The sequence below is a fragment of the Scyliorhinus torazame genome, chromosome 15 (genome assembly GCF_047496885.1).
Source record: "Scyliorhinus torazame isolate Kashiwa2021f chromosome 15, sScyTor2.1, whole genome shotgun sequence".
Classification (NCBI taxonomy): domain Eukaryota; kingdom Metazoa; phylum Chordata; class Chondrichthyes; order Carcharhiniformes; family Scyliorhinidae; genus Scyliorhinus; species Scyliorhinus torazame.
Genome location: NC_092721.1, coordinates 155,554,539 through 155,576,864, shown reverse-complemented (window position 1 = coordinate 155,576,864; position 22,326 = coordinate 155,554,539). Strand labels below are relative to the sequence as shown.

At 45.9% G+C, this 22,326-nt stretch overlaps 1 protein-coding gene across 3 annotated transcripts in view; it reads right to left on the bottom strand.

Annotated features, from left to right (window-relative positions):
- Nucleotides 1–22,326, bottom strand: part of wdr95 (WD40 repeat domain 95) — a 220,449-nt gene that overhangs the window by 57,580 nt on the left and 140,543 nt on the right. For all 3 annotated transcript variants that reach the window (XR_011935212.1, XM_072476980.1, XM_072476981.1), the window contains exon 16: nucleotides 1,000–1,102. Coding sequence is in view for 2 of the 3 variants with exons in the window: in XM_072476980.1 (XP_072333081.1) it covers nucleotides 1,000–1,102 (103 nt within the window). In the remaining variant the exon portion in view is untranslated. The remainder of the gene's footprint in view (nucleotides 1–999; nucleotides 1,103–22,326) is intronic.

Here is a 22,326-nt window from a genome sequence, read left to right as displayed (position 1 = left end):
CAAAAGACAAAAATTTAGCATTTCTAAATCAAATATGTGCAAATTGCCAAGTGTCTTCTATCGACTGTATAATGTTCATATAGCTGCATAATAAATTCAATCCAAGAATCTATAGCCAAATCAAAATTAAAATAGACCTAACATTTTGCATCTTTTATTAATATTTTCCTCATATCGTCAGTATGTTTAGGGCCGATGCACAATTATATATAATCATGTTCAAAAGAAAATGCAAAATGGTGAACCATATTAATTTGATGAAAAAATAGCACCTTTCTACTCTGAATAGGAAAGTAGTACGAAATTCACATATCACACTGAAAGCAAGCTTTTGGGTGCGATTCTCCAGAAAGTTTTCTAAGTGTTGTAGCAAGCGGGAAGGGCCACGAGCTCCCTACACTCAGCCCGGCAAGGCCGGCAACACAATACAACATTAATTAGTCCACTTAACAAGGCCCCACAGGCTTCCCGCCGCAAATGAAGGCTCACCAGCTGATTCGCCGGTACTGCACTCGCCAGTCCCCTGCTAACAAGGTCGAGTAGCACTTAAACGGTTCTTGCTGTTTAACCCCACTCAGCTCGCAGCCATGGTGCTGAGATGAACAGCCACAAGGTTTGGAGATGCGGACCTGACAGGCTCCTAGATGCAGTCGAGGCCAGGAGGGATATTCTGCTTCCCCCAAGTGTCTCGGAGGGTGAGCCACAGGGCAGCCAGTGCCGCCTGTGATGAAGTGGCACTGGCTGCCAGCTCGGGAAGCGTGACCAGGATGATTGGCCTCCAGTGCCACACGAAGGTCAGTGACCTACACCGGGCCGCACGCTTGAGTTGACCCCCACCCCCCCAACCGAAACCTTTCCACCCCACGTGACCAACCCCCAACCCTCCATTGGCCCCCAACCCTACCTTCACCCCCACTCCCTTGGAAAAAGTTTCTAAAAGTAAAAAAAAAACTGTAACAAGAAATCCTATTGTAATTATTGTTCAGAGCACACACTTACTGATCCTTCTGAACAAGTGATGACTTGTCGAAACTCGTCACTGTATTTGCAGCAGAGTACTGGTTCAGTATGAGAGCAGATATGGTGTGGCTTCAGCTGGGGTCTGTAGGATATCAGAGAAATGGAACAAATGTGAAACACTGACTCAGTATCAGGTAGAATCCCTTTAAAACCAACATTGACAAGATATTGTTCATTGCGTACAGCCGATTTACTGGTCCAATTCCTGGGACTTGGGAATGTTCAAGTTCAAGGTATTGGTTGGGATTCCAGATCAAACGTGATACTGTACTGATGCAGATAGGATGGGCTGCATTTTCCAATCTGACACGGGCTAAAAATGGCAGATGGGGCCTGAATACGGTATTCTCACCCCTGTTCCTGGTGCCTGCAAGCTTCAGCAGTGCTGCATAAGTGGACAAGATAGGAACCCACACACTGATGTCCTGCCAAAGTGGAAGTGAGCATTTCAGAATTGCAGTATTGTGAAAGTGGAAAAATCTTCAAATGCATTAGAATACATTATCCACTGGATAAACTGCTATTCTTCATTGTACAACAGTAAAATCTAAGTCTGACGGTGTAGAAGTGTTTTAGCTTTGGCTTTTATTTGATGTTCAGTTCAAACATATTTTTGGCAGTTTCAAAGCTTTGACAGATGGCTGAGATTTTGGCTGTTCTTAAAGGCTTTAATAGATTTAGCTCAGCAATTTTTTTGACAAAGAGTTGTTCAGTGGAATCTTATTCTGAATGCTCAGTTGACTTCCAAGCCCATTAATGGATTCTGCATTTTGCTTCTTAGATTTTGTTGAGACAGCTGTCAAGGAAAATGAGAGCTTAGTTTTTTTTTTTTACAGGTTTATGTAAAAAAGATTATGTTTGTAAGTGGATCGTCAAGTAATGTTTATCTTGACAGGTTTATGAGTTCCTCATACTTCCTATGTTATCATAGGGCTCCTGAGTAGTGCTTGTAGTAGATAGTTATAGTTGGGAAGTTGGTGGCATGGTGGTAATGTCATTGGACTGGTAATCCAGAGTCCAAGGCTAATTCTCTGAGGACATAGGTTCAAATCCTACCGTGGCGCTGGTGGTTTAAATTCAGTATATTCCAGATTTATTAAAAGCGAGTCTCTGTAATGGTGACCATTCCAGACACCGATTCCTGCCTCCCTGATAAACCTTCTCTTTGCAATAAGGCATTGCATTGAAGTCTAATTGATTGACTTGTTGGACGATAAAAAGAACATAAACAAGGAACTAATGTATAGTGCTTTAAGTTTGCGGCCTCTACAGACCACACAACTTGCACCTTATGAATTTTGATTAACACAATCAGCTGCTAACTAATCGCAAGTGAAATTTCCACGAAAATAAAGCTCTACAACAGTTTCTCCTGATTCTCATGCACTAGGCTACAAACCTGACTTTACAATTAAAACTCAGACCAGTTGCATTCCACAGATGACCGAGTAACATAGAAACCGCTGATGCTGTGGGCAATTGTGATCATCTCTCCAACTACCCTAGTCTCAATTCCCAAACAGATATTTACTCATTTTTTTTCTTACTTCCTTAGCATTCTGGATTACCAGTCCAATGATATTATCAATTCTATATTCCAAATGATATTAGAAAAATAGACGTTTCTATATATAAGTATATGCCCTGCATTTGCAGCTATGATTTTCTGCTGTTTTATAAGTGTGAAATTAGAGTCAATCAGGTGACAAAAGTTTACAAGTGAAAAGAAGTGATGCTTTATGGTATAATGAACAGAGGACAATGTGATACGATACTTTGCCCGGACATTCTGCAGTATCTCCAGTGAGAAACTGGCTAAAACTGGCTAGGGGCTGGTTTAGCACAGGGCTAAAGAGCTGGCTTTTAAAGCAGACAAAGGCAGGCCAGCAGCATGCCAGCAGCACGGTTCAATTCCCGTACCAGCCTCCCCGAACATGCGCCGGAATGTGGCGACTAGGGGCCTTTCACAGTAACTTCATTGAAGCCTACTTGTGACAATAAGTGATTTTCATTTCATTTCATTTTTTCAAAACCAGAAGGGAATGGAATAAACAAAATTAATGGCATCTGACTTATAGAAGTCTGTGTAATTTCTGGTTATAGAAGTCTGGTTAATACTACATAGGATATACTGCACAGAGAGAGACCACTTGGCTAAATAATCCATGATACCATGTATGAGCCACCTCCCATTTTTCCTCATCTAAATCTATCATTGTAAGCCCCTTATTCCCATCTCCCTCATATGCTTACCTAGCGTCCATTCAAGCGCTTCGATACTATTCTCTTCGACCACTCCCCGTGTTAATGAGTTCCACATTGTCACCTCTTTCTGGTAAAGACATTTATTGAATTTCCTATTGGATTTCTTGTTACCCATCTTATATTGATGGTCTCCAGTTCTGCTTTTCCCCCACATTTGGAAACATTCTATTTGCATGTACTGTATCAAAATCTTTTAAAGATCTTTGGCTTCTCTTTTCAAGAGAAAAGAGACCCTGCCTGTCCATACTCTCCGTATAGGTAGCCCTCATATTTCACAAATCTTTTTTTGCAACCTCTCCAGCACATCTATAATTTTCTTTTAAAATAAGGTAACCAGAATTATACATCGTACTTCAGGTGCGACTCACCAATGTTTTGCTACAGGTTTAGCTTTACTTTTCACTTCTGTCATTCTCAAAATAAAGTTTCATATTTGGTTTGCTATTTTATGGCCTTGTTAACCTGGGGCGAGATCTTCTGGCGGTTCACACAAATGGGATCTTCCGGCGCACCCCTGCTGCAGGTTTCCCGGTGGCTTGGGGTGGATTCAATAAGAAATCCCATTGACAGCGGCGGAATCTTGTGGTCCTGCTGATGTCAATGTGATTTCCCGTTGTATCCACCCCACTCTGCTGGGAAACCCATGGGGGTGGTGCGCCATTGGCGGGGTGAGAAGATCCCGCCACCGGCCAATGGCGGCCGATTCCTGCCACTGACAAACATGCCACGGGAAGGCCAGAGAAACTCACCCCTGGTGGTTACTTTTAGTGATTTATGTATTTGCATTCCCAGATTCCTTTGCAAACTGCAAACACTTTGGGGGCAATTTAATGCCCGCGTTGCGTCTGACTAGGATCTGTGCGGGACGGGGAGAGGTCCAAATTGGGAACCGCGTCGGGTGCTGAGCGGTTTGTGATCAAACCAGCCCGCTCCTATTGGCGGGATCCGGATTCTCTCTAGATGCGGCGCAAAGCTAATTGAGGCCAATTTCGGGCCATCTCCATCTCATTAGTGAGATGCAAGCCCAATGTAACAGCCTCCGATGATCTAACCAGCTCCCCAGTGAGAGGTCATGCAGGCGCTAATTAGGACTCATCCTCACAAACATGGACCAGACTTCACGGCCCCTGGGGGGTTTCCCAGGCTATTGGAGACCCCGGAGTGGTCAGGAACAGCACAGGGTGGCACCTTTGTTCTCACTCTGGCACCCGAGCGCCATGGCACTGCCAGGCTGGCAGGGGCACTGTCAGGGTGCCTGTGTGGCAGTGTTAGGGTGCCCAGATGCCAGGGTGGCACTGTCAAGAGCCAAGGCTGTGCCTATGAAAGGAGGGATGAGGGGGGATATGACAGGTGGGGGGGGGGGGGGGGGGGGGGGGGGGGTGAAGGGGCCTCCGGAAGGTTGGGCGGGATTAGGTTATTGAGTTGGATGATCAGCCATGATCATAATGAATAACGGAGTGGGCTCGATAGGCCGAATCACCTCGTCTTGCACCTATTTTGTATGTTTCATTGTTAGATAGCGGTGGGGAACCTGCTGGACAGAGCTGGGGAGAAACTCCCAGCCAATCCTGCCTGAAATGACACGTAGAAACCTTTCCATTAGATCCTGCCCTTTATCTTTCTTGTCAAAATATAATACCTTATATTTATCAATGTTAAAACTAATTTACTAATTATATGTCATCTTCACGTTTGTTAGCACCTTCTGAGAACTTGTTGCAGTCCTTCTCAGTATTGACTATCCCCCAATCTGGTGCTGTCAGTAATTTCAGGAATTGTGCTTTTACTTCTAGTCTAAACCATCAATAGGAATTATGAAAAAGCATGGTCCAAAAACAGATCCTTGTGGATCACCATTTTCCATCTTCTCCCATTCTGAATAATTACCCTTTACTCCCACGCTCTGCTTTTTGCATTGAGCGAATTACTTATCCTTTCTGCGATTTCTTCCCTAAGTCTGACTTTATTCATTAGTCTATAATGTGCTACCTTATCAAAGGCTTTTTGAAAATCGAGATAAATTACATTTAAATTAGAAAATTACCCCCTGCCTACTCTCTGTTACCTTTCCAGATCAAGCGCGATTTCCAATTTTTAAATCCACGTTGATTTTTCATTATTATACATTTGGTTTCTCGATGATCTTCTTGAGTTCTTGAGTAGGGATTTCATCTTTTTCTCTCCCATCCATGTTAAGCTGACTGGTCTACCTCCCCTCATTAAAAAAATAACGTTTGCTATCCATCAATCTTCGAGCACAACACCTTTCCCCAATGAATTATTAAAAATATGAAGTGATGCCTCTGATATCTCTTCTCCAAAATCTTGATGTAATCTATCCAAACAGGGAAATTATTCGTTTTAAGTTTAAATTAATTATTTAATATTTCACCTATTTTAAATACAGTTGTCTCATTTCTAATCTTGTCATTCAATGTCATGTCCATCGGTCCTGTTTCCTTGGTAAATACTGAAACAAAGTAATTACTTAATAATAATAATACTTGTCACAAGTAAGCTTACATTAACACTGCATGAAGTTACTGTGAAAAGCCCCTCGTCGCCACACTCCGGCGCCTGTTCGGGTACGCAGAGGCAGAATTCAGAATGTCCAAATTGCCTAACAAGCACGTCTTTCGGGACTTGTGGGAGGAAACTGGAGCACCCGAAGAAAACCCACGCAGACACGGGGAGAAGGTGCAGACTCCGCACAGATAGTGACCCAAGCCAGGGAATTGAACCTGGAACCCTGGCGCTGTGAAACAACAGTGCTAACCACTGTGCTATTGTGCCGCTATTTTTTTGCCATTCTTTTATTGTTGCCTGTAATACCATCCTGTAAACAATGGCCCTATTCCCATCCTGACTTCCTATTTTTGTGTGTGTCTGTAAATTATTTTACTGTTTTGTTTTAAGGGCCTTGATAATTGAATGTTATCATTCCACTTTGCTCTTCTAACTGTATTTTTGACTTTACTTCTAATATCTGCATGTTTTCCCTTGTTGTTCTCTGCCTTTTTGTCCACATTCTTAGTGCATGCCTCTGTCCTTCGTGTATTTAATTCTAGGAGGCGTGGAGTGAAAGGCTAAACTGGTGTGGTAGTCACCACTGTTTGTATATATTACATATCTGAGAAGTAATACGGTAAGGCTCCTGTACTACAGGTACGGGGGTAGATCCCTGCCTGCTGGCTCCGCCCAGTAGGCGGAGTATAAATGTGTGTGCTCACCGAGCTGCAGCCATTTCGGCAGCAGCTGCAGGAAGCAACACATCTCTGCTTAATAAAGCCTTGATTACTCTCTACTCTCGTCTCGTCGTAATTGATAGTGCATCAATTTATTAAGCAGAGAATTTACAGCGATGGACCTCCGCATCAAGCCAGATCGCCTGCAGTTGCACCCTCAAGCAGACAACGCCATGTCGGCCTTCGACCACTGGCTAGCTTGCTTTGAAGCCTACATCGGATCAGTGACAGAACAACCCTCAGAAGCTCAGAAGCTCCAGAACCTGTATACGCGGCTGAGCTCCGATATCTTTCCCCTCGTCCTGGACACGCCTACCTACGCTGTGGCCATGGCGCTTCTGAAAGAGAACTACACCCGGCCGATCAACAAACTCTACGCCTGGCATCTCCTGTTCACGCGGCAACAACTCCCCGGTGAGTCATTGGAAGATTTCTGGCGCGCCCTGCACGCCCTGGCAAGGAACTGCGATTGCCAGGCAGTTTCGGCCGTTGAACATACCAAACTCCTAACCAGGGACGCTTTCGTTACGGGCATAGGGCCAGCGCCTCTTAGAAGGGGGTACGATCGACCTCGCGGCGACCAAGAAACTCTCGACCTCACTAATGGTAGCCTCCCGGAATGTACAAGCGTAAGCCCCCGACCACATGGTGCCCCCCTCCTGGACATCGTGGACCCCACCAGCGGCCGCCCCCAGCTAACCCCAAGCCTGCGCTGCGCGGCAGCCATCCAAACCCGGGGGGCCCAAGTGCTATTTTTGCGGGCAGACAAAGCACCCCCGGCAGCGCAGCCCGGCACGGAGCGCAATCTGCAAGGCCTGCGGGAAGAAAGGACACTTCGCTGCGGTGTGCCAGGCCCGGTCAATGGCCGCTGTAACCAGGCCCTTTGTTCCTGCATCCCCCACGTGCGACCCATGGGTGCCGCCATTTTCATCCCCGCAACCCACGTGCGGCCCATGGACACCGCCATCTTCCTCGCATCAAAACACGTGCGGCCCTTGGGCACCGCCGTCTTCCCCCTTCAGACCTCGTGTGGCATCCATGTCGGGCACCTCATCGGGCTGCTCATCGCCCGCAACCGCCACCGACCCGCCTGAGGCCCACCAACACCAGCCACAGCTCGCCTCCATCACGCTCGACCAGTCCCAGCCACACAACCTCGCAACTGCAACAACGACGGTGAAAGTCGATGGCCACAAGACACCTTGCCTTCTCGACTCCGGGAGCACGGAGAACTTCATCCACCCCGATAAGGTAAGACGCTGCTCCCTCGCGGTGTACCCCATTTCGGCAGCAGCTGCAGTGCCCCCCGATGCCCTATCCCGAGGTACATGTGCCAGCGCACAAGTGGACCGACTCCGGGCCTGACACGATGGTCTCTGTCACCCAGGGGTCACCCGTTTCTTTCACTTCATAAAGGCCCGCAACCTACCCTACTCAATTGCGGAAGTCAGGGTGGTCACCAAAGACTGGCAGGTCTGCACTTCTACCGGCCAGACCGAGCGCACCTGGTGGAGGCCTCCCGTTCCTTTGAACACCTCAGCGTGGATTTCAAAGGGCCCCTCCCCTCCTCCGACCGAAACACGCACTTCCTTAATGTGGTCGATGAATACTCCAGATTCCCTTTCGCCACCCCATGCCCCGATATGATGTCTGCCACAGTCATCAAAGCCCTCAATAACATCCTCACTCTGTTCGGTTTCCCTGCTTACGTCCACAGCGACCAGCCACAGCTCGCCTCCATCACGCTCGACCAGTCCCAGCCACACAACCTCGCAACCGCAACAACGACGGTGAAAGTCGATGGCCACAAGACACCTTGCCTTCTCGACTCCGGGAGCACGGAGAACTTCATCCACCCCGATAAGGTAAGACGCTGCTCCCTCGCGGTATACCACATTTCGGCAGCAGCTGCAGTGCCCCTTCTTTATGAGTGATGAGCTGCGTCAATTCCTGCTCAGCAAGGACATTGCCTCGAGCAGGACGACCAGCTACAACCCCCTGGGAAATGGGCAGGTGGAGAGGGAGAATGGGACGGTCTGGAAAGCCGTCCTGCTGGCCCTACGGTCTAAAAATCTCCCGCTGGCAGGAGGTCCTCCCCGACGCCCTCCAATCCATCCGATCACTACTTTGCACTGCGACTAATGCAACCCCCCATGAACGTCTCTTTGCCTTCCCTAGAAAGTTCACCTCCGGGGTTTCACTCCCAACGTGTCTGGCAGCTCCAGGACTCGTTCTCCTCCGCAAGCACATGTGGCTCCACAAGGCGGACCCGTTGGTTGAGAGGGTACAGCTACTCCATGCAAGCCCTCAGTACGCCTACGTGGCGTATCCCGACGGCCGCCAAGACACAGTCTCCCTCAGGGACCTGGCACCAGCTGGTTCCCCACCCCCCCTCAATTGCCCCAACGCCACCCATCCTCCCTCCAGCGCACCTCACCACAGCCCCAGCTCCAGGACGATCCGTCCTCCCACATGGTCCCACCCAGGGACAAAGATGAGGGCTACACGCTCCCGGAGTCACCGGCGACCAAGCCGGTGCCTGCATCGCCACTGGGACTGTGGCGCTCACAACGGAGGATCAAGGCACCCAACCGGCTAAATTTTGAACTTTCCCCAAACTGTACACTTTAAAAATGCTCACATACCTGTAAATAGTTTTTCCCCCACCCCCGCTGGACTCATTTTAACAGGGGGTGAATGTGGTAGTCACCACTGTTTGTATATATTATGTATATGAGAAGTAATACGGTAAAGCTCCTGTACTACAGGCAAGGGGGTAGATCCCTGCCTGCTGGCTCCGCCCAGTAGGCGGAGTATAAATGTGTGTGCTCACCGAGCTGCAACCATTTCGCCAGCAGCTGCAGGAGGCAACACATCTCTGCTTAATAAAGCCTCGATTACTCTTGTTATGGGCGAGGTGTTTTCAGAACCCCAAAATGTATCATGGAGTTCAACCAACCTCTCCCTTTAATGGATTTGTTGCTTTTCCGAGCACACGGCTTTTCCCTAGGTGTGGGATTACAATTATGGACACGTGGGATTTTAAACACAAAATACTGTTTATTCCATGAACTCAACTTAACATCTTAAATAAACATTGGATCTCTTAACACCCCTTCCTTCAAAGATAACTCAGAAATATTGCAACAGTAAATAACTCCTTAAAATGTTCCTTCAAACTTCCAAGAGACTTAACACCCTGAAACAGTATCACATCAGGTTAAAGGATATATATATTTTCTGTAGAATGGCAGAGATATATTAGCTTGGTGAATTTCAGCTCCAGCACCTTGCTTTCTTCTTGCAGCTCTCTGGACACACACAGACACACACCCACTGCTTTTTAAACTGAATCTAAAAAACCTGCAAAACGGCTGACCTGAGCTGAGCTCCACCCACTCTCTGACACTACTGTTTTCTTAAAGGTACATTGCTTAAACATCCATGTCTTAAAAGTACTCTCACATGACACCTACCCCCAAGAAAAAAAAATAAACCATCAACTTCAAGATGGTTTCATTTTTCATTTTTGCACCATCCACTAAGAAATGTACACACTAAATATACCTTTTCGGTTTTTAAAAAAAAAACACATGCAAACAGGTATAATAATATAGTCCATTTTCCCTTGTTCTTCTTCCTCCAACCGAAAACCTTCTCGATTGACAGTCTCTTTGAACAAAGTCTCAGCACGATCCATCCATTCCTCTACTCCTCGGCATTTCTCTTTAGAATTAGACACTTTATTCAATCTGACCACAGAGTCCCTTGCAATTCTCCAACACAGGAACATTGGTGATCACAGCTTTCAGGCAGTCAGATGCCTGTGGAAAGTTTGCTGTCCATTGAAATTTTTTAGGTTTCTTTAGCAAGTCCATCAGTGGAGTAGTCACGCCACAAAACCTTTGCACAAATGTTCGATCAAATCCACTCATGCTAAGAAATCACATTATTTCCCTTCGTCTTGAGGGTATCGGAAACTCCTCAAGGAAAGTGATTCGGCTTCTCCAAATTCACTTTCGGCTAGGTTCATCACCAAACCCGCCACCTGAAGTCAATCAAAGAACTCCATATGATGGTTTAAATGTTCTGTCCATGTCTGGAAGTTGGAAATAAAAGCAGATTGTCCCAATTTCTCAATGCAATCCCTCAAACGTGGGATAGGATAAGAGTCCGTTCTTGTAACTGCATTCACCTGTCGATAGTCCACACACAATCATTGGGTACCGTCTGGTTTAGGTACCATCACTATGGGTGAGCTACATTGGCTGCAACCTACTTCAATTATGCCATTCTTCAGCATACTCTAAATCTCTCTGTTAACCTGTGCCAATTTTAAAGGATTAAGTCTAAATGGATGTTGTTTGATAGGAACAGCATTTCCCACATCTACATCATGTATAGCCATTTTAGTACTTACCAATTTATCTCTACAAACTTGCCCATGTGATATCAATAACTCTTTCAGGTCAGTTTGTTTTTCCTCTGGAAGTTAACTTAACAATTCATCCCAATTTTTAAGAACATCCTCATTTTTCAATTTAATTTGAGGTATGTCAAATTCACAGTTATCTGGATTTTGTTTGTCACTTGAGTTAGAATCATTAAAACCTCCTTTTTCTCTCCTTCCCTTTCAAAGTACCTTTTAAGCATATTCACATGACACACTCGGTGAGTCTTCCTTCTATCTGATGTGTTTACCACATAATTCACCTCACTTAATTTCCTTTCAATCTGATACGGTCCACAAAACCTAGCTTTTAAAGGCTCCCTACCACTGGTAACAATACTAAAACTTTATCCCAACTGGCAAAACTATGAACTTTGGATTTCTTGTCCGCTACCCGTTTCATCACATTTTGTGAAACGTTGAAATGTTGTCTAGCCAATTCACCTGCTCTATTTAATCATTCCCTAAAATTTGACACGTAATCCAATAGTGTAATTTCCGATTTCTCACCCACCAATTTTTCCTTAATCAATTTAAGTGGTTCTCTTACCTCATGAACAAAAATTAGTTCAAAAGGACTAAATTTGGTAGACTCATTAGGTGCATCCCTAATTGCAAACAATACGAGTGGGATTCCTTTATCCCAATCCTCTGGATAATCTTGACAATACGCCCTCAACATTGTCTTTAATGTCTGATGCCACCTTTCTAATGCTCCCTGCGATTCTGGATGGTACGCAGTTGATTTAAATTGTTCTATTCCTAAGCTATCCATAACTTCTTTGAATAAGTTTGAAGTAAAATTTGATCCTTGATCCGATTGAATTTCTGTGGGTAGTCCATATCTGGTAAAGAATTTAAGTAATTCCTCCACAATCCTTTTAGCTGTAATATTACATACTGGAATGGCCTCTGGAAACCTAGTAGACACATCCATTACAGTCAAAAGATATTGATTCCCACTTTTTGTTTTAGGATTATCCACAATCGATTAGGACCCTTGTAAAAGGTTCCTCAAATGCTGGAATGGGTATTAAGGGCGCTGGTTTATCACTGCTTGAGGTTTCCCTATCACTTGACATGTGTGACATGATTGACAAAAGTTAACTACATCTTTATGTAGTCCAGGCCAATAAAAATGTTTTAGCTTGAGTTTTCCTTATTCCCAAATGACCTCCCACTGGTACCTCATGTGCAACTTGCAACACCTCCTTTCTATACCCTACCGGCAATACTACTTGATGAACTTCTGCCCACTTTTCATCCGCCTGCATATGTACAGGTCTCCATTTTCTCATCAAGACATCATTTTTACGGTAATAACACTCTGGTATACTTTCAGATTCCTCTTCCGTATATGCTTCCTGATATATCCGTTTTATTTCTACATCTTTCTGTTGTAACTCCGCCAATTTCCCTGAACTAAAAATATCCGCCTCATCCTCCACCTGTTCTTGTTCTTTTTCAACCATCTGATCAAAAATCGTTTCTGATAATTGCACTTCAACTTCATCTTCACTCTTTGATTTTTCCTCTTGTCTTAACCTGTGACTTTGCGACCTTGTTACTACACAATCCGGAAAAATCCAAGGATATTCGTCCTTCAACACTTCAGTTGACTGATTTTCCACTGGCTTATCAACCACAGTAGGCATCACTCCCACCTGCGATCCAGCTACATCATTACCCAAGATAAACTGTATTCCTGGACAAGATAGTTTATCTATTACTCCTACTACCACTTCACCACTCTTCACTGGACTTTCCAACCTTACCTTAGATAATGGAACGCTACTCCTCTCACCCTGAATTCCACATATCACCACCTTTTCTGGCAATATTCTTCCCAAACTACATAATTCCTCATCTATTACCATTAAAGATTGACTAGCCCCTGTATCTCTTAAAATTGTGACTTCTTTACCTGCTCCTCCTGATACACATGAGTAAACTTTACCCACACAAGTAAATTCTTTAAATACATCTGGCACCTTCTTAACAATTACTTCTTGAACAGGCTGTACAATTGTTTGCACCTCCTTCGCTTCCCTTGGGCATTCCCTTACCACTCTAACAAACCCCACTGTCTTATCCTGTTTTACCACATCAGCCTTCCCAGTGCTTTTCTTCAACCACCAACACTGTGGCTTTACATGGCCTACTCTATTACATTGAAAACATCTGAAACTTTTCATTTCTTTTCCACCCTCCTGGATTTCTTTTTTAATCTGAGGTACACTCTCTTTAGTATCTCCCATCAGATCACCTTTACCTTTACGACTTGAGTATTTCTCATGTCCCCAGTTTCTTTCCCTCACCGGCTGAAACTGATGTCGGAGACCAATATTTGATTAATGAACTAATTCATAATCATCTGCCATTTCTGCTGCTAATCTCGCAGTTTTAACCCTCTGTTCTTCGACATGAGTTCTCACTACATCAGGAATTGAATTTTTAAACTCCTCCAAAAGTATCATTTCTCTGAGAGCTTCATACATTTGGTCTATTTTCAAAGCCCTTATCCACCTATCAAAATTACTCTGTTTGAGCCTTTCAAACTCCATGTATGTTTGACCAAATTCGTTCCTTAAATTTCTAAACCTTTGTCTATAACCTTCAGGCACTAGCTCATATGCACTTAAGATGGATTTCTTCACCTCCTCATACGTTCCAGATACCTCCTCCGGTAGTGATGCAAACACTTCACTAGCTCTACCTACCAGCTTTGTTTAAATCAGTAATACCCACATGTCCTGTGGCCATTTCATTTGTTTAGCTACCTTCTCAAATGAAATGAAAAAGGCTTCCACTTCCTTCTCTTCAAACCTTGGCAATGCTTGGACATATTTAAATAGATTCCCACCAAGCCTTCGACTATGACGCTCTTTCTCACTATCCTCATCACTATCATCCAACATTACGTTTCCCTTTATGTCTACCGATTTTAACTGATTGTCATGTTTCATGGCCATTTTCTGAAGTTCAAACTCCCTCTCTTTATCTTTTTCCCTGATCTGTATCTCCCTTTCTTTTTCTTTTTGTTCTGCTAGGGCTATTCTTTCTTTTCTCCTTTCTTCTCTCTCCTTTTCTTTTTCCTCTCTCTCTCTTTCTCTTTCTTTTCCTCCCTCTCTCTTTCTCTTTCTTTTTCCACTCTCTCGCTTTCTTTTTCCTCTCGCTCACTCTCGCATGCAAGCCGCTTTAATCCTTTCTCATGTTCCATTTGTTTAATTTGCAACTGAATTTTTGCCATTTCCAATGAGTCAATCTCTATCTCAGGCAACTTTAAATGCTTAACCACCGCCATAATTACCTCATCTTTTCGCATTTTGTCAGGTAATGTTAACTGCAATGTTCTTGCCAAATCTAACAGTCTGCTTTTCATTTCTGTCCGTAAAGTACTACGTGTAACATTCTCCACCCCCAAAAACTTCTGAGCCTCTGAAAGAGCCATTGTTCACAACACTCTCCCCACTTAAACTAAAATACCACACCGGAAAAGCAACAATCCTTCACTGTCTTTAAGTTCACAAAAGCCAATCCAATAGATAGACTTTTATCCCCCTCGAGCCCCCAGTTGTTATGGGCGAGGTGTTTTCAGAACCCCAAAATGTATCATGGAGTTCAACCAACCTCTCCCTTTAATGGATTTGTTGCTTTTCTGAGCACACGGCTTTTCCCTAGGTGTGGGATTACAATTATGGACACGTGGGTTTTTATACACTGTATTCCATGAACTCAACTTAACATCTTAAATAAACATTGGATCTCTTAACTCTCCTTCCTTCAAAGATAACTCAGAAATATTGCAACAGTAAATAGCTCCTTAAAATGTTCCTTCAAACTTCCAAGAGACTTAACACCTTTAAACAGTATCACATCAGGTTAAAGGATATATATATTTTCTGTAGAATGACAGAGATATATTAGCTTGGTTTCAGCTCCAGCACCTTGCTTTCTTCTTGCAGCTCTCTGGACACACACAGACACCCACCCACTGTTTTTTAAACTGAATCTAAAAAACCTGCAAAACGGCTGACCGGAGCCCCACCCACTCTCTGACATCACTGTTTTCTTAAAGGTACATTGCTTAAACGTCCGTGTCTTAAAAGTACTCTCACATGTCACTCTCTACTCCCGTCTCATCGTAATTGATAGTGCATCAATTGGTTTATCAATTGGTTTATTTTGAACTGGAAAGAAAGCTGCTACTGCGGTACTCAAAACAAACGTTCCCACCCAGGATTATCGGGAACTGCTGGCCCGGGTCTGGGAGATAACGATCCCCAGCTGGGCAGCCTCCACTCCTTCAGCACGGGAACTCGTGTTCTCTGAAGCCCACCAGGAACTCAATGAGCGATTCCCCCGTGGTCCTTGTGAGGGTTATCGCACTTACTCTCAATGTTTTCTTTATTACTTTATTGATCCATGGTGACTCATTAATGTTTAGCTTGTTTTTGCTTTTTAGCAAACTATGTTTTTCCTAGATTCAATTGAACGCCATTTTAAAAGTGTTCCCTCGTTGTTCGACGTCACTGCTTACCAATATCGTTCCCATTTTCCATTCCCAAGTTCGATTTCAGCCGGTCAACATAGACTTTTCTTCAATTTATTACCTTACATTCTTCCCAGTTACCATCTTAAAGTTTATGAGGTTATGTTCACTATTTGTCCAATATGTATTTTCTTGCCCTATTACATTTTTAAAAAGAAAAAATTCTTTTCATGTACTAAATGCTCTGTTTGAGCTGCTCACAGAGAAATACTTTTCACTGTTCCTCGGTATACGTGACAATAAACAAATCCAATCCAATCCTACTTTTACCTGCTCTGGCTCATTCCGTCACTAGATCCAATTGTGAATTCTGCCTTCTCGCTACATAAATACAGAATAAAAGCTTTGTAAACATTCTAGGAATTCCAGTCTCGTAACCCCTTTGGGCAGCTAAAATCAGAGTAGATCAAATTCCCTATTATTATTCTGGGTTGGATTTTGTTTATTGTCACGTGTACTGAGGGACAGTGAAAAGTATTTTTCTGTGAGCTGCTCAACGGATCATTAAGTACATGAAAAGAAAAGAAAATACATAATAGGGCAACACAAAGTACACAATGTAACTACATAACACCGGCATCGGGTGAAGCTTACAGGGGTGTAGTGTTAATGAGGTCAGTCCATGAGAGGGTCGTTTAGGAGTCTGGTAACAGCAGGGAAGAAGCTATTTTTGAGTCTGTTCGTGCGTGTTCTCAGACTTTTGTATCTCCTGCCCGATGGAAGAAGTTGAAAGGGTGAGTAAGCTGGGTGGGAGGGGTCTTTGATTCTCGGGCCTGGGGCGGCACAGTGGCGCAGTGGATAGCACTGCTGCCTCACCGCGCCGAGGTTCCAAGTTCGATCCCAGCTCTGGGTCACTGTCCCTGTGATATTTGCACATTCTCCCCGTGTTTGCATGGGTTTCGCCCCCACAACTCAAATATGTGCAGGGTAGGTGGCTTGGTCACGCTAAATTGCCCCTTTCTGGAAAAAATGAATTGGGTACTCTAAATTTTTTTTTTTTAAATTATTCTCGGGCCTGAATTTTTCATTTGGTGGGGTCTCGCTTCCTGCCATCCGAAGAGTCAACTGGGAACACATCCTCGCCAACTCGGAGTGCCCCGTCACCAGAGTTCATGCAAAAAAATGGAAATCTGTGTCGGAGTTGGGATCATTCTGAAAGCTAAGTGTGAGATGTTTTTGCACCTTCAAATGTCATTATTAGGTGCTGTATTTTAATGCAGTGATTCATCTTAGAGATTGGTCCTTTAAACTGACCTTTCCAATGATAAACTTTGTGTAATTGTTCACATACATTACAGTACTTTTCCATCATGCACTGAAAATGTCATAACATGCCCTTGACTCTCCTCTATTTTTCCTTTATTCAACTCGACTGCCAGTGCTGGCTGGTGAAAATAGAACTGCTCCTGAAGGTAGAAAATGCTCTGCACCTGCTCTCCCCTCCATTGAAATGAAATGAACAAAATGAAATGAAAATCGCTTATTGTCACAAGTAGGCTTCAAATGAAGTTACTGTGAAAAGCGCCTAGTCGCCACATTCCGGAGCCTGTTTGGGGAGGCTGGTACGGGAATTGAACCGTCCTGCCTTGGCCTGCTTTAAAAGCCAGCTTTTTAGCCCTGTGCTAAACCAGCCCCTTTGATTGACAGGCATGCTGCTTTGAAGTGAAAAGGGACTTCTATTCTGTCAATGGAGCTGATAGCTTAGTGTTATAACCCTAATGGAGGTCCCACGATCAGGACTTTGCGATTTCCCGTGGCCTCCCTGGAATATGAACTTCCCCTTTAAGACAGGTAGGCTTTTCCCTTTAAGGTGGTGGGGTTTCCCCTTTACAAGGATAGCCCCAGTTGTATAAAAACGCCGTTCTAGCTGCAGGGTGGGGAAGGAGACCCTTAGGGGAGTGGAGGAGTATTGTAATTGTATCAAAATAAACCTTGTTCTGTAATTTTGACTTCCGTCTCTGCATTCTGCCTACTGTGGACTCAACACTGGCGACAAGGATTCTGTGGAGCTGCCATCGACACCGGTTGCCACATGCCCGGCCCACCTCATCTAGGCTTCGGCAGGTCCTACTACTAACCGCCAAATTGCCACACCTAGGAAAGCTGGAACCTTTTGAGCAGGTACAGATGATTGAGGACAATATGTTGAACACATGAACTATTTTTTTTCGAACAAAAGATATTACTGGCGATGCATAAAAGCTGTTATATTACTGACGGCTTGCGGAGGGCCCACCTACAGTGTGATAAAGAGCTTGACTTACCCGGACTCCCCAGGTACCTGGTCGTTCGCCGCCCTGGTGAGGGAGCATTTTGACCCGAAACCGCCTCTCATCGTATGTTGTTTCCGGTTCTACATTGCTGCTCAGATCCAAGCCGAGTTGGTGAGTGACTTCCTGGCCCGCCGCCGAAAACTGGCTGAGACTTGCAAATTCGGAGTGACACTGAATGAGGCACTCGGGGACCGTTCGGTGTGTGGGCTCCGCGATGCTGCCACGCAACGGAAATTACTAGCTGAGGCCCACCTGGTCCTGCAACACGCGGTGGCGATAGCTATCTCCAGAGAATGTGCCGAACGAGTGATCCAGGAACTGCAGAGACCGACAGTGCTCAGTTTGGGACGTAATCGCAAGCACCTATCATACTCGGCTAGACCTGAGAAGGCTGACACCTGACAATGGGCCACCTGCTGGAGGAACATGGACCACTGTAATAGAAGCCAGCAACGCCACCGGACGTTCTCCCCTGACCAGGAGGAACAGGAATGTGACCACCAGCCAGCGTGGGCCGCAACAGGCCACAGAATTCAGAGAGATAGGAAACCTGTGAGGATCTACCCTCTAGGCACGACAACCCCCCACGTGACGGTGCTTACTATGTGGAAGATGCGGACAGCACCTTCCAGCAGTTACACTGCGTGGCTGCGCCAAGAGTAGCGCCATCCGGATCACCCTGTGGATTATTGGATACCCAATCTGCATGGAACCCGACACTGGGGCAGCAGTGCCGGTAGTCTGTCACCATACGTTCAACCGCATTCGGTCTGGCCTTAAAGCGCTGTCGGACACAAATGTGAGGCAATAGTGGGCCCTTCAACGGTTCCGGTCAAGTATGGTCAACATTCTGCAACCCTTCCTCTGCTGGTGGTCCACAGGAGCGGTCTGACCTTGTTGAGGCGAGACTGGCTACTCCACTTGCGGTTAGATTGGCAGCGGGTGTGCTGCATGCACCCACATTGCCCTGAGGGATTTCTACCGAGGTTTCCATCAGTATTCCAGGATGGCTTGGGCACCAAAAAAGGGGCTGTGTCCCAAATAAATGTGGCCCCATGGCTCGACCGTGCCACTTCCGCGCCCGACCTGTCCCTTGTGCTTTACGACCCAAAATGGACGCTGAGTTGGACCGGATGGAGAACTTGGGCATCATCCGCCTAGTACAGTTCTCTGACTGGGCGGCGCTGGTTGTTCAGATGCTTTGTAACCGCAAACATGCACAGGGGGCCATATGAATACACCCGTCTACCCTTTGGGGTTTCCTCCGTGTGCGCGATATTCCAGTGAGCAATGGAGAACATCCTGCGGGACCTGCTCTGGGTGGCGGTCTATCTCAATGCCGTTCTGATCACGGGCTTGTCTGACCAGGGGCACCTACAAAACCTGGCTAAGGTGCTGGAGCATTTTGAGGAACCCGGCGTTCGCCTCCAGTGAGAGAAATGCGTATTCAACGCCGTTAATGTAACTCGGCCACCGCATAGACCGTCATGGCTTGTACCGGGTGGAAGAGAAGGTACAAGCAATTTGGCAGCCTCCTGTACCAGCTGGCCCAACGGAACTTGGTTCGTTCTTGGGAATGGTAAACTACTATGGCACGTTCCTCCCACTTTAGACCCCCTCCTGCTGAAGAAGGGGCAACACTGGGAGTGAGGCTGAGAGCAGCAAGCGGCTTTTGTCGAGGAGATACAACAACTACTTCAACCCATCCCAGCCAATCCTATTGACCTGCAACACTTCTCTGTATGCCATCGGGGCCATGCTGGCCCACATCATGGATGACGGATCTGAACGTCCCATCGCCTTCGCCTCGAGAACGTAGGCCGACGCAGAGAAGCAGTATGCCCAGATCGAGAAGGAGGGTTTGGCTGTCATATTCAGGGGCACGAAATTCCATCAATATGCCTACGAGCATCGCTTCACTGTTCTTACAGACCACAAGCCCCTCTTGGGGCTCTTCAAGGAGGATTAGCGATTCTCCCCTCATTGCGTCCGCCCAGATCCAGCGATGGGTTTGGTTGTTCGCAGTGTATGACTGTGTTGGAGCACCACTCCGGACCAAGATTCCTCATGCCGGCGCATTAAACCATCTGCCCCTTCTGACCAGGCCACCTAGGCCATCGACGGCCAACGAGGCCATTGCCATCCTCCATTTTATGGACACGCTACCGGTCACGCCATACCCCCTCCATGGGTGGACCCGGACTAGCCCTCAGCTATCTCGCGCCCGTCACATGGTGCAGTATTTTGTTTTATTCATTTATGGGATGTGGGCGTTGCTGGTTAGGCCAGCATTTATTGCCCATCCCTAGTTGCCCTTCTGAAGTTGGTGGTCAGTTGCCTTCTTGAACAGCTGCAGTCCTTGAGGTGTAGGGACTCCCAATCTGCTGTTAGGGAGGGAGTTCCAGGATGTTGCCCCAGCAACAGTGAAGGAGCTGCGATTTATTTCTAAGTCAGGGTGGTGAGTGACTTGGAGGGGTTCCAAGGTATCTTCTGCTATTGTCCTTCTAGATGGTAGTAGTTGTGGGTTTGGAAGGTGCTGACTAAGGAACATTGGCGGGTTACTGCAGTGCATTTGTCGACAGTACAAATAGTTGCCACAGTTCGTCGGTTATGAAAGGTTTGAATGTTTATGGAAGGGGGAGCAATCAAGCGGGCTGCTTTGACCTGGGTGGTGTCGAGCTTCTTGAGTGTTGTTGGAGCTGCACTCATCCAGGCAAGTGGAGAGTATTTCATTACACTCCTGACTTGTGCCTTGTAGATGTGGACAGGCTTTGGGGGGGGGGGGGGGGGGGGGGGGGGGGGGGGGGTCAGGAGGGGAGTTCTCGCTGAAGGATTCCTAGTCTTTGACCTGCCCTAGTAGCCACAATATTAATGTGACTAGTCCAGTCCAGGTTTAGGTTAATAAGCAGCAAGTAATGTTCACACCACACAAATGCCCAGGTAATGACCATTTCCAATAAGAGAATCCAACCACTTTCCTTTGGCATTCAATGACATTACCACGGCTGAATTCTCCCCAGTATCAGCTTCATGAAAGTTACCATTGATCAGAAACAGAACTGGATCAGCCATATGAATACCGTAGCTACAATAACAGGTCAAAGGCTGGGAACACTGCAGAGAGTAACTCACCTCCTGACTCCCCAAAGCCTCTCCATCTTCTACAAGGCACAAGTTAGGAGTGTAATGGATTACCCTCCATTTGCCTGGATGAGTGCAGCTCCAACACTCAAGAAGCTCTACACCACCCAGGACAAAGCAGCCCGCTTGATTGGCACCCCAACCGCCACCTTCAACATCCCCTCCCTCCACCACCAATGCACAGTGATAGCAGTGTGTCCCAAGTACAAGGTGTACTGCAGCAACTCACAAAGGCTCCTTTGACTGCACTCTACAAACATGCAATCTCTACCACCTAGAAGAAGAAGTTTAGCAACTACAGGATTTTCTCAATAACTTAATTGCTGTGTTAATGTAAGCCTACTTATAGAACATAGAACATAGAACAATACAGCGCAGTACAGGCCCTTCGGCCCACGATGTTGCACCGAAACAAAAGCCATCTAACCTACACTATGCCATTATCATCCATATGTTTATCCAATAAACTTTTAAATGCCCTCAATGTTGGCGAGTTCACTACTGTAGCAGGTAGGGCATTCCACGGCCTCACTACTCTTTGCGTAAAGAACCTACCTCTGACCTCTGTCCTATATCTATTACCCCTCAGTTTAAAGTTATGTCCCCTCGTGCCAGCCGTATCCATCCGCGGGAGAAGGCTCTCACTGTCCACCCTATCCAACCCCCTGATCATTTTGTATGCCTCTATTAAGTCTCCTCTTAACCTTCTTCTCTCCAACGAAAACAACCTCAAGTCCATCAGCCTTTCCTCATAAGATTTTCCCTCCATACCAGGCAACATCCTGGTAAATCTCCTCTGCACCCGCTCCAAAGCCTCCACGTCCTTCCTATAATGCGGTGACCAGAACTGTACGCAATACTCCAAATGCGGCCGTACCAGAGTTCTGTACAGCTGCAACATGACCTCCCGACTCCGGAACTCAATCCCTCTACCAATAAAGGCCAACACTCCATAGGCCTTCTTCACAACCCTATCAACCTGGGTGGCAACTTTCAGGGATCTATGTACATGGACACCTAGATCCCTCTGCTCATCCACACTTTCAAGAACTTTACCATTAGCCAAATATTCCGCATTCCTGTTATTCCTTCCAAAGTGAATCACCTCACACTTCTCTACATTAAACTCCATTTGCCACCTCTCAGCCCAGCTCTGCAGCTTATCTATATCCCTCTGTAACCTGCTACATCCTTCCACACTATCGACAACACCACCGACTTTAGTATCGTCTGCAAATTTACTCACCCACCCTTCTGCGCCTTCCTCTAGGTCATTGATAAAAATGACAAACAGCAACGGCCCCAGAACAGATCCTTGTGGTACTGCACTTGTGACTGTACTCCATTCTGAACATTTCCCATCAACCACCACCCTCTGCC